The sequence below is a fragment of the Lacerta agilis genome, chromosome 3 (genome assembly GCF_009819535.1).
Source record: "Lacerta agilis isolate rLacAgi1 chromosome 3, rLacAgi1.pri, whole genome shotgun sequence".
Lineage (NCBI taxonomy): Eukaryota > Metazoa > Chordata > Lepidosauria > Squamata > Lacertidae > Lacerta > Lacerta agilis.
The window spans coordinates 1,029,569-1,042,727 of record NC_046314.1 but is presented as its reverse complement, the minus strand read 5'-3'; the positions used below and the strand labels follow the sequence as shown (position 1 = coordinate 1,042,727).

At 46.1% G+C, this 13,159-nt stretch overlaps 1 protein-coding gene across 1 annotated transcript in view; it reads right to left on the bottom strand.

Moving 5' to 3' along the window:
* Positions 1 to 6,519, bottom strand: part of ADGRF5 (adhesion G protein-coupled receptor F5) — a 32,866-nt gene extending 26,347 nt beyond the window's left edge. Inside the window, exons 1-6 of the mRNA XM_033145578.1 lie at positions 6,233 to 6,519; positions 5,865 to 6,105; positions 3,359 to 3,478; positions 2,882 to 2,942; positions 1,849 to 2,019; positions 1,258 to 1,437 (exon numbers count right to left, since the gene is read on the bottom strand). Coding sequence (XP_033001469.1) covers positions 1,258 to 1,437; positions 1,849 to 2,019; positions 2,882 to 2,942; positions 3,359 to 3,451 — 505 coding nt within the window. The 5' untranslated portion in view covers positions 3,452 to 3,478; positions 5,865 to 6,105; positions 6,233 to 6,519. The remainder of the gene's footprint in view (positions 1 to 1,257; positions 1,438 to 1,848; positions 2,020 to 2,881; positions 2,943 to 3,358; positions 3,479 to 5,864; positions 6,106 to 6,232) is intronic.
* Positions 6,520 to 13,159: the final 6,640 nt, after the last annotated feature.

The window sequence follows — 13,159 nt, the reverse complement described above, 5'->3', positions numbered from 1 at the left end:
CTGGTGGGAGAGAGCAATGACAACCTTTCGGTGTATGGTGAGTGCCTCCCCCCAATACCCCTTTAACGGGGAACCCTGGTATCACCACCGAAATGGGGGTGTGGGGTCACTGCCCCACACCCCCCCCCCATTTAGGAAGATGACTAAAGGATTCTGCCCAAGGCTTGCAACTGCCAAAGTTGTGACGAATTGCTACAGGAAAGGCAAAACCTGCCAATGCAGGGAAATTCCTTTCCGGCCCTTCAGCAGCGGCCTTGACATAGCAGCGCCTGCGTACCTGTGGAGAAGAGGTTAACCTGCAAAATAAGAGCTAATTGAGGGAGTGGAGTGGCCGGGGAGACCCAGCCAGATGGGCGGGGTATAAATAAATTATTATTATTATTATTATTATTATTATTATTATTATTATTATTATTATTATTATTATAGAAGCTCTGGAGCCCAACTGCCACTTACAGGTAAGCTACGCCTTCTATTGTGTGGGCAGGGTGGTCCCTCCCCTTACCTGGCCAATCCCCTGACAACGCCTCCCCCCAGGCGGGATTGGGCACTTAGCTGGGGTAGGCGGAGACCCCAGGTATTCCTCCTGGGGGAAGGCGCAGCCAGTCCGAACTACTAGGTGTCGCTTAGGAGCTCAAGGGGCTGCGCGCGACCACACAAACGTTGCCCCACATTTGATGTGGGGAGCGATCGTTGCATGTAGAGGAAGAGCAGCTTGGCTGCAGGAATAAGATTGGAAATAAAACCTGGTAGAAGGCTTCAGAGAGTGCAGCAATAAGAATAAAGGAGGGCAGGGGAAAGGAGAGGCAAGTCCTGCGGAAGAAAGACCTCTCTTAGGAAGGAGTTCCGTAATACATGGTGCAGGCAAGAGAGACCAGAGAGGTTGCTGTGCAAGTTCCATTGAATTCAGGGCTTACTCCTGGTAAGCGAGTATAGGATTGCAGTCAATCTTAGAGATAATTCACATGGTAAATTGGTGACAAGTCAGAGGCTCAAATGTTACAAAAAGCACTGGGAAGCTGAGTAGATTCTAAAGTTTGAATTCTAAAGCTGAAATGAAATTTCATGAAAGGGCCCTGCCCTGAGTTCCTTGGGGAAAGGGGTAAAAGTGTTTTCAATGAAATGTCAAAATCCAGCAAATTTCAAATTCTGCTGACGTCAAAATCAGATGTCATAATGTGAAATGCTACTCCCCCCCCCCCCCCGGCAGCTGCTACTGTATGATTGCCCTCATTGTCCATTACCCCCTGCTCCTACCTGCAGATTGCGGTTGACAGTAGGTTCCCTGAGGAGGCCGCTGTGCAAGGCAGGTGCAGCTCTCTGCTGCCGGCGCAGCACTGGGACAGGCTGGAGCAGCTCTGCATGCCCTGGCCGGCCATTCATAGCCAGACTCACAAGAGCAGTGGGTGGTGCCCTTAGGGCCATCTGAGCTGCACACTGAGGTAAAAAAAAGCATGAAATAAGAAGGCTGCAGGTGAGACGGGGGATTTGGCTGAGCAACTGCTGCTTCCTAATTATAATTTACTCACACTGCACAAATAGTTCTTCAAAGGTTGTCAACATTATTTGACCAGACAGTTGGACAGTTTCTCTATTATTGGTGAGATATGGCTAAAACTGTAGTAGCAGAGCTCGTCATCTCTTTTTACAATGTAGAAAACCCTACAGTACAGCTGTAAATTACTCTGGAAATATCACAAAATGCCAGCTACATTTAGTCTAATTCAGATATTTTTCCAATCTAGCCTCTTCTCATTGGATTCCCCCTTTTTCTTAAAAACAAAACAAAAACCTAAAACCAGAGAAAGCCAATAAAAAAAATATGGAAACTAGTGACCTATAACCCACCTGTGGTAACATCAATGCTTGAAATGTTCACAGCTGAATCAGAAGCATTTACTGAGATTGGGAAGCTAAGGCTTTTTAAATAACTTCTGAGGGTCTCCAGGAGGGAGGAATCCGGAAGACTTATCTCAACAGCAATTGTGTATTCTACAGGTGAGATGCCTAAGGTCACATCTGGAAAACAATTTGATAAGTTAGGCATGTTATAATTAATCAGAAACTCCCTCTTTCCTTCTCACAAATCGATTATATCTCTCTATACATAAGACAGCCTCAGGATCAGGAACAAGGAAGAGGAGGAGGTGGCTCTTTGTCCAGGGGGCTGCTGTCTTTCTCCTTGTCCCAACAAATTTCCAAGATTTTGAGCCTGAATGTGTTTATTCCCTCGCTCTCTCATGTGGGATGAGCCAAGATCCTTCAGCCCTTGGATGAATATTTTTTAAATGATGATTCAAATGAGGGAGGCATAAAAATCCCATAAAAGCCCCATAAAAATGACTGCAGAGGCACAGGATAGCAATTTAGAGAGGCCAAAACACCTCTGGCCAAAACACAAGTGCCAAAGACACCGTATGCTAATGCTAGAAGAAGATGGGTGAACTGGAGTGCTTGGTTTTAGAGGATGACATTGACATAGTGGACATAATGGGAAATGGAGACAACCAGTAGGACACCGTTATCTCTGGATATAAGCACTATAGGAAGGACAGAGAGGACATTGAGTCCAGCAAGCCAGGAATCCCCCAAAGGCAGACTCCATCACAGAATCAGTTTGGGTGATAATAATTTACTAACGAGGACATGCTATCATCCTCTTGATGAAAATGCTAAGGGAGATACTGAGATGATAAATGAAATCAAGGAAATGTCCAAAGGAGGAAATGTTGTGGTATTGGGTGGTGTTAACTATCCTCACAGAGACTGGCTACAGAGGTGTTCCTGTTGGAGAAATTTGTAAAGGCTTCAGCTGCTTGCTGATCTAAGAATGAAGATTCTACCTTCAAGCAAAACATGCTGTTGAGAAGTATTAACGTACCCTGCCGTTTCTGCCTGTGCAACTCTCTCTGTTCCTCTCCTCCGTTACCTTTGCCGTAAATCTGAAAGAGATGCACCCACAACATCACAACATTAGGGAAATTGGCTAAGAGGAATACAATTGGGGGGAGGGGTTCCAAGAAGAGCTAAACCCATTCATCCCTAGTGAACCGATAGTCTCGAAAGTCAGTGTGCTCAGAAAGAAGCAACATCTGAAGAAATGTGGGACTTTCCAGAGCTCTCTGAAGTAGGAGTCAGAAAACCACAGGTGGTGAATAAGGGGCGGCCACTTCAAGCCCTGATACAGTTTCCGCGGGGGCTCTTCCCCTCCTTCCCCCCCCCCTGTGGTGTGGCGGCTTCAGCCGTGTAGCCACAGGAGGAAAGCTCTGGCCAACCCTGCCATGCTTTCCAGAGTGCCTCTGCATTGAAAGAACAGCCATGTGCTCATGTGCAGCTACACACAGTAAACATTACTCACAGGTGAATGGATGAATGAGCCAAAATTAATATTTTGGGAAGCTGTGCTGACAACTATGAGGGTACAGAACATTGTTATCTTCCAAGGCAGCATTTTCCCCGTGTTTTGTTGCTGTAGAACCTACAAGGGAATCAAAATAAAATATTCTATTATTATTTTTAAATAAAATTAGCATAGTTTCCCTTCTAAAGAGTCAGTGCTATGAAGAATAGGCTGTAGAGAAAGTTAGCATGTTTGTTTGTTTTTAAAAAAAATCCTATATATACACTGTTCCTTCATTATGCCGCTGCTGCTGTTCTGTGGCAAATTCCTTTTCTTATTTTACAATCTTCCTGTTTGTAATCCTTCTTCCCTTTAAAGCCTTCCAATATGGGGGACAGGATCCCATAGCATTAACTCAAGGCACCCCAGAGCCACCTTCTGGAGCTCATCAGCCCAGGGAGAAACAGCACCCCTGCAACTCACTGCCACCAGCCTCCGAGAGCCAGTCGAGCAGAAGACCATGGTCAATGGTATCGAAAGCCACCAAGGGGTCCAGAAGAACTAACAGGGGCACTGCCTCTTGTCTGGTGCAAGCCAACCATCGGAGCAACCGGTGCTGTTTTGATGCCAAAACCAGGCTGGAAACCAGACTGAAGTGGCTCTAGAAACGAGTGTGATGCAAGGGGGGGGGGGGAGGAAGCCAGTCAGTGGAGGAGACCAGGAGTGCCCTATGATGGTGAGGGAGCCCCACATTTCTCTCTGCAAAGGAGGCTGACAGTGGTGGACCTTGCAAGGACTCTCACATTTCAACAGCGCCCTGGACAACACCAAAATGCAGCACACGCGCCCCACCTCCCATTCTACAACATAGTTTGGCGCCTGTGAGGCTCTGCACCAGTGAGACCAAACAGTTCATGCTCCTCTCTGCATCCACCTCTGAGCCTAACTGACCCGTTGCATGGAGCTGCAGCACGTGCTTAACTGTAATGGTTGCAATATGGGAACTAATTGGTGCTTGTGGGACACTTGTGGCTCCTCCCTGGTAACACTCAGGGCTCTTCCAGACGTCCTTTTGTGCCATGTGTCTAGGCACAGGTCCACACTTTAAAGCTCTGCATCTGGTCACTTCCCCACAGCACTGTCCCTGCGAAATACCGCTTTTTACCACTGAAAACAATTCCACAGAAACCCTGAATTGCTGTTTGTTCTGATTCAGCATTAAAGAGTGGGTTTTCCTGGGGAAAACAGGGCGGGGCAGGAAGCAGGGGCGTAGCTAGCTGCTCTGGCAACAGGTGCGGCGGGGGCGGGGCGATCCACCCACGGGATGGGGCAATCTGCGCGTGGGGGCGCTGTGGCAATCCACACATGGGGGCGCTGTGGTGATCCGTTTTGGGCAGTCCCAGGAGAGACATATGGCTTGGGAGCACTGCAAGCCAGGCCCCGCAGTAAGTGCTACTCCCTGCGGTGTGCCATTCTGTCACCCCCTCTCAAGGATGGCACCCGGGGCGGACCACACACACACCCGCACCCCCCTTCCTACGCCCCTGGCGGGAAGCGCTCAAACACAGGCTGGGGAAGTGTGTAGCTGTGCCTAGGAAGCATGGGGCAAAAGGTCAGTGTGGATGAGGCCTCCGTAAATAAGAGTCTGGGCCCAAGTGAAGCTCGAAGCACAGGAGGCAGATCTGATTTGGGGGGGAAGACTGTGACCGGAAACCCCTCTCCTCCTCCACCAGTTTCATTTGCTGATTAAGTTCAGCATAATCCTCACAAAGAAGTCCAGAAGCCCCTTTGCTCTCCCTTGCTGCTGCAGTATTGCAGGGCACCTAGGCTCTTTGAAGGGATGTCAGAGCTTGCTGCTGCTGCCGCTGCTGCTGCCGCCACCCCCTGCCACAGTTTATATGACCGCTCTTGATTTCTGGCATGTGCTGAACACACTGGATAGAACATTTGTGCTACTCAAGTTGCTCATGTTGGTCACAAGAAATGGTGCATGTAAAAAAAAATCAGCTAACGTCTTATCATATTTGCTTAAGGTTATGAATCTCAAATAAAATTAAAACATGTAGATTTTTCTTTTCATTCATTGGCAGAGGAGGTACATGTTTTTGTGACCAATGTAACAGGCACACCCAACATAAATTTTGTTATCTGGAGGTCTTCTGATTCTGCTCCTAGGATAGAATTTATTGTCAGTTCACCAAATGAGAAATATTATCAAAACGATAAAATGTCATTAACCTATTATCTGTTTTCTTGGAGTGGTATTTAACTGAACTTTAGAAAACAATTAGAGAAGTTCTGAGTTATCTTGCATGTTATGCTTCTGATTGTTTTACTCATGTGTAAATTGCCATTTTGAAAATCTGTTGCCATATATATATATATATATATATATATATATATATATATATTCTTTAAAATGATACACAACACTTTAACTATATATGAAAATGAAAATTGGGTCTGTAGATTGGTGTTTTCATGGAATTAATGTTGGCCTTTTCCCTTTCCCCCCAAAACATACCATTCAAAGCAGTGCCTCTTCTCCAAAAACTGTACTAGCTGTGTCTTCAAAGTTGGTTTTGGATTCATTCACAGAGAAAGACAAGACTATTGCTCCTCCTTAATCCAGCTCCTCTTCTAAGCAAACAATCAACCAGACTCTCAGAGCAACTCTATGCTTGGCTGCCCAGACAAGTCCCATTAAGTTCAGTGAGACTTATTCCTAGGTAAGTTCGTTTGTAGCAGATTTCAGATTCCATGACCTGAGGATTGAGAAATGGTTCCCAATGAGCAAATACTCTGTTCAGACTTTTTGCCTTTCCTCCTGCAGTGATGCTACAGCTATCTCTTGGGTTTCAAGCCACACAAGATACATTCCTGCTTTTTTACCTGGTCAGCTTTCTCTGGACGCAGCCCTGCTATGCAGATCCGGGATCTGTGGACATCTCTTTCCCTGCGCAGTCCGGGGCTCTTGCTTGGCTGGTTACTGAAAGGAAGTCATGCCCAAGGCAGCAAGTTAAAGAAAGTGAGCTGCGCGTTGCTGCGTAGGCAGGGTCTGGGCAAGGGAGGAAGTTGAATTTCACTATCTGTTCAGTGGGATTTTCAAAGTTATTTCCTGATGCCATTCACCTGATCTAAGCCTTTTGGTTTATTTTATCTGAGGAAGCAGGCGAACATGTTCCACAGGCATTTTACTTCTGAGAGATGCATTTGTCATGTTTGTTTGTTTGGGTTTTTTTGTACTAATGAAATGGATGAGAAAACGCAAACAAAAAGTTTCAGCCTGGCCTTGCCTCCAAGCAGAGCTAAGGAGGACTTCTACTCACGGCAAATATTTAAATTAAGAACTAATATATTGTTGGCATAGTTTACTTCTCTCACAGCAACAGGGAAGGCACAATAATACACACAGCTTTTCTTTTCTAAGGTTGCTGTTAAAGCCCTGTCCTTTAGTGCACGCAAAGGGAAGCAGGAAGCAGAACTGAACACACGGGTCCCATTAGCCAAGCACTTACTATATGGAAAGCCCCCTTCTCCAAACACAAGGAAGTAGCACCCACACCTCACCTTGCACACCACAGAGTCACATATCCAAAAAGTCAGGTGTGTGTGTGTGTGTGTGTGCTGTAAAAACAAACAAAAAACAAGCAGCCTTAAACAAGCCTTGCTTTTTATGTTTTACTCATCCATGACAGCTGTTTTGTCAGAAACTGAGGGTGGGGGAAGAGATTGGACAAATATATTTTTTCCTTCCTTGTTTGCCTTCTGCAGGGTTTCTGGGGTTTTCTGGGTGGGGTTTCTATCCTTTGGGGTCAAAATTCCATGGGCAGGAATGCATTAGAAATTTCCCCACAGGGATGAATGGAAATCATTGACTTGTTATGTGAATTCTTGCCTAACAAACCATTTCTTTAAAATGCATTGTGTTCATAGCAGGACCTGTGTGTATCGTAACCCTTTCCAGGAAGCTGCCCCCCCCCCCCAGCCTTCCTTACCTGGGTTGTCTTGTGCATTGAACTCTTTCCCTTTAAGGAAGGTTTCCTAGTGGCCCGTACTTTTCCCTGGACTAGTTTGGCTCTGCTTGTTTTCCTTTCTTTGATGTTGGGCTGGGTTTTATTTCCAATTGGCTTGTTGCTGGCTACTGTGTGGAAGTGGCAGTCCTCTTCCCTCCTGATTAGTTCAGTCAGGGAGGTGAGCAAGCCCAAACGTTCCGAGAGAAAGTTTTTGATTGGCCCCAATTCTTTAGTTAACGAGTTTGATGTTCTTCCAACAGATCTTTATACAGCCCTGTCATTATGTAATAATAGCTGCCCAGGTCTGGATGTCGAGCTCTTGTGTCATTTAGCCCACTCCTCCACCTCAGTCGGGGCAGGGGACCCCCCCTTCCCTCTAAGCATAGATTGATGAGTGGGTTCTTTTGACTTGGTTTCTGGGTTTCCCAGTTGAGGCCCCTGTTCCAATCGGGCCTTAAAGGCTGTATTTTCTGTAGTTGCCTGGCCCTGCTTTAACTCGGTTGCCAAGTCGACTCCTTTTCCTCCTCCTCCTCCTCCTCCCTCTGCTTCCATACCCCCCTCCCCCCCGGTCGACAGACCATTCGTGCGGGTGCAGGCTCTCCGTGTTTTTTATTTCTTCTGCTTTTGGTTTAAAATAATATGGGATTTTTGCCTGCTTTTTCTTTGGGGCAGGGGGTACAACAGCTTGTGCATGTGCTAGAGGAATTCCCAGTTCTTTATAATTCTGTCTTGTAAGTACCATTTGAGTTATCTTCTCTAGCCGTGTGCTAGGGGCCTTGTTCAAAAGCAGCTCAGAGGTTGCAATTAGCCTCAAATAGCACTGGGTGGCCTTGGGAAGTTTGAATGGCTTCCACGGGATTACAAAGGGCTGATAAAAAGCTGGTAAAAATCCTCAGGAGAGGAGAAAGGGGAGATTTAAAATACCTCCTGGTAGCTCCCGGATTCTTTATCAGGCTAGGCTTTGATCTTTTCCGAGTGTCTTTCCGTATTGTTATTATTTTGTAAAAAGCTCCTACTCGCTCTGTTGAGGCTCACAGAAGACTTACTGCCGGCGCCATCTTAGTTTCAATTCCTCATTCTACCTGGGTTGTCGGGCGGTTGCCGCAGCTTTCCCGCCTCCAGACCCTTTCCCAAGGCCAAGAATTAAAATAACGGGGAACCCAACCCAGCCAATTCCCTCCATGTGCAGCTGCTGCAGCTATTTAGCCAGGGATAACATGTCAAGCCTTGGTCTCCTGCCACCACCATTTCCTGCAAGCCAAGGAATCCTATATCTCAGGTATCTCCCACCAAGTATTCAAAGCCCAAGATGTCTTAGGATGCTTAGCTGGGAAACATGACCTACCAAGCAATAAAAACAAAATAAAAATGACTGTGTCTTTCATGGGTTAGAAAGAACTGGTGGCCACTTCCTCTGAGGAGAGGGGAGAGCTCCGGCCTCTCCCCATGGGTGGTGGGGCTGACTTCTGCGCCATCCTTTTGACAGCCCTCACTGCCAAATCGGATGGAGATGAAGGTGGTTGTGTCATCAGTAAGTAGCAGAGATGGAATCACGGGGCTCCCTTTGCTTTCAGTATTTCCCCCCCCCCCTTTCTTGCATTCTTAAAAAAGTTCCACAACTGGACTAGTGGAAATTGTGTGATCATTGTTCTCTCTTTCATTTAAAATGGTTCTTTGGGGGGGGGGGGCAGATTTAAACAAAATTAAAACATGAGAAAGAAAAAAAACCACACATATTTTGTTGTCAATGATACAACAGGAATGCATGTGGAAACTAGATTTCATTGAAATTACATATTCTTGGGAATTTTACAGGAAAGATCTGATTAGATCTGGAATACATTTGTTGGCTCCAGTTCAGATTTTCCTGCAAACATTTTTTCCATATTCATTCTATTCAGCTCTGCTGAAACTGAGATAAAAGGATGGTAAATATTATTGATTGTATTGTAGGTCAGGATTGTATTTCCTATGAACAAACTATTAGGCTGCAATCCTGCACACACTTAGCTGGGGTAAGTTTCACTGAAATCGTTGGGGGTTAATTAATTGGTTGAATAATAATAGCCCATAGTTTCACTCCAGTATCAAAATATCAACAGATTAGTTTCCTATGATTAAAATAATTCCCATGTACTATTAAAGCACAATATATTTCTCACAAAAGTAAGGCATTTTAATTGAGCAATAAGGACAATCACAGATACATAAAAATGGTTCAAATTAATTCTAGTCCAGAATAAGGGTTGAGCAATATTTAAAAATTATACAACAACCAAAGGAAGAAATGAAAACAAATCCAAATATGATGCCCAAAATTTCAGTAAGTTATTTTTTTATTAAAAAATCTTTATTTTAGGTGTTAACCAGAGGTCAGAAACCTCCAGTCCATGGGGAACCTCCCCATTTGGCCCCAGAGGTCATTCTGGGGAGGCCACACACACCCAGCCCACTCTTGATGTCATACACAATGTCAGGTAAGGGCAGGGCTTGGCGTAAAGGGGCTTTGTAGGCCCTGCGGATTGGGAGGGCCTGCAAAGGTCCCTTGCGCAGCTTTCAATGTGCTGGATAACTACCTGCCACATTGTGCGAAGCAGGAATTCTGTGCCTCAGCTGCTGTGCAGTGAGGTAAGAGAGAGAGAGCACTCCCTGCACAGAACTCTCTTGCAGACACAATCCCATTTTTGCCTGGCACCTAAACATATATAAGGAAGGCACCAGGCGAACCTTCCTGGGGAGAGCACCCCACAAGCAGGGAGCCACTGCAGAAAAGGCCCTGTTCTCGTGTTGCCACCCTCTGGACAAATAAGGGCCTCAGAGGTTTATATGGGGAGAGGCAGCCCTTGGGGTCATGGTCCTGAGCCACTTGGCTGTTTCCTGGCTTCCCACTTTTCTGTGGTGCTTGCAGCTGGTTATCATGCAGCTGCGAGGCCAATGCAGGACCCCCCCCCCCAAAGCAGGGGGCTCTGAGGGGCAGGCAGAGAGCAGGGCCCCCCTAGGCAGGAAGAAAGGGGGGCAGAGAGGAGTAGAAGGAGTCTTGATTTAAAAATAAATGCTTTGTGCATCCACATCTAATCTTGTCCCTTTCTAAAAGTTGCTTATTGGTGTGTGTTTTTCTTCTTGTCAATCTACCAAATAATAAAATAGAATTGGGATTATGGGTTTTTCTCAGGGTGGTGGGGGGGCCTGTCGGGATGGGGGCACTCACCCTTCCTCTGACAGGAAATGCTTTGTGGGAAGGGGCACAAAAATAGGGGGTTGAGGATGGTCAGTTGGGAGGGGGAGTGAGAAATGTCCCTATTTTCATCTGAGGAATGTTGGAGGGTATGATACAGCTTATTATGACTGGTAAGAAACAAAACCCTACACAAAGCAACAATCAAGGGGAGAAGCTGTGAGAATGAGAGTAAATCTGCACTGACCTTTACAGATAAAGCAGCTTAATCTAAACAGCAACAGCAAAAAATATTACGGTAAGTATTGAAGTGTCAACTTTGCAGTGATAAGGATTTAGAGGTTAAAAAGCAGGCGTTGACGTACAGTATTTCCTGCTTCAATGTGCTGGAACAGGAGAGCCGGCGTCAGTGGGTCACTCCGGTTCCACAGACATGGCAGAAACAGCAGCTCAGTAGTTCTGCCCTTCGCCTGGGGCACAGTGGGGACTTCTCTGCACATGGACTGAGTTGCTGTAGCTTGGGGCTTTTACACACACACACACACACACACACACACACGATTAGGAGTGCAATTTCAGATGTAGAGGGAATGCTCAGTGCCTGATGCACACACACACACACCACACACACACAGACCCCTGCAAACTTTTCTGATTTCCCAAAACTCCATGGTTTGGGGCAGCAGCCGGAGCAAAAAGAAAAAAGAAAGACTCAATGCTTGAAAAGGGGAGGTTTAGGTGAAGATGCAAAGAAGTCCCTCATCAGATCTGGCATTGGATGAGTGGGGAGGAGGCCGGCTGGATCTAGACACATCAAAGAAGCGTTTCAGTTAATCACGTTGCAAACTTTGTACAGTATGAGAAATTGGGTTGGCAAAAATGGAACTCCACAGCACCATCTGGTGTCGTAGTGTTAGAATGCATAAACGACGCCTATAAAGCGTTTTTTCTTTGCCAACGTAGCTCTTCCCTTCTTCACCTCATACTTGCACGGATCATTTATGGGGAGCGGACGTTTGCCTGTGTAAGGGTCTCACAATCAAAGGCACACCCACCCATGGCATGCCAGAAGGTTAGTTCCCTCTGCTGTGTACACTTACCCGGGAGTAAGTCTTGCTGAGTTAAATGGGGCTTGCTTCTGAGTAGGTATGGACAGGTGGATGGTACTGTTAAGTTTCAAAAACAGGGCATTTTGAGGTGCCATTGCCATTTGTTATTTATAATGTATGTACCCCCACCCTTCTTAATGGCCAGCATGGCCAATGGTCAGGGATATTGGGGGTTGGGGGCTGTTGGCGTCTGAGTGGCCACAAGTTCCCCACTCATGCACAAGAGTGGACTACAGGGGAATATTTTTACACAAGTTCAGGTTAAAAATAAAAAAGGAAACTTTCATGCATTTGTTAAACAAATGCCAGGAGTGTTTTTAAAGGGGGAGGGAAAGAATATGTACATTTTTGGTGTACAAAAATATGGGTACATTGTGGGAACTCCACATAAAGATGTACATATTTTTGGAAACAAAACACAAAAATGCAGATTATCAGGGGAAATCACTTTCAAATATTATATATAATACAAAATTGTGTATTAGGAAGAAATGTGCATGAAATGCACAAAGTGATGCAGAAATGAGGTGAACTGAACTTAAGATTAGAATAATTAGAAACAGAAAAACCAACATTCTCTGTCCCTAACATTTATTTTACAAGCACATGCCCTCGAATTTCTTTGATGTTTGAAGCAATCCTAACAGCGGTTGGGGGTGGGGGAATAGCACTGGAATACTCCCTCCCCGCTGGCAAAATCCCCAAATCATGTCACTTGGCCTTAGGACTGAGCTGTAGCTGGGTAGAAAGGAAGGCGGCTTAGGAGGCAGGGGCAGTAAGGGAACAGCTGGCCCCGCCCCCATTGTAGCCACTACCTCAAGTTACTGTGCATTATTATTATTATGCTTTAAAGCGCATTGTTTTGGAAACAATACAATATTGAATCAGTGGGTCAGCAAGCAAGCCCTCGAACATCCTGCAGATATTGGATCTACTCCCTCAGTCGTTCTCCCTTACCCCACCCCAACCCCCCAAGCAACACCCATGCTGAGGGAGGCAGGAGGTGGGAGGGAAGACACCCAAGTTTCCCTTTTCCAGAACTGAGACAAAGACCCAGTTCCTTGCATTCTGAGAGAGCTTTGTGGGATGGGTAGCGTCTGCCCCTTGGAGACTCCCTGGGACTCCCGGCCTAACCTGAAACTGCACTCGTAAGTTGCACAGCATCAGGGATGGACAAAGAGTGCCCACCAGGTTCTTGGGGCAAGTGAAATCTGGATACTTGGCTAAGCACTGGAGTCCTAGAAAGTCCAATGGCAGGATGCTTCCTACTCATTGCAGCTCATTAACCTTTCGAAAACCCCTTTCCTGTTATTGTCGGCAAAGTTGCTGAAAAGACATCAAGGCAGCCAAGCCCAGCAAGCCTTGGAGGAAGCGACCGAGAGGGTCGTGCAGGTGTAGATTGTTCCACATTTACATAACTCAAACAGCAGAGACTGAAGCAGTTTCCTCGACAAAATGTTAATCCTGCCACACCTAGAAACCACATTATCCGAGAACAGATTAGCGTGCAGTTCCTGGC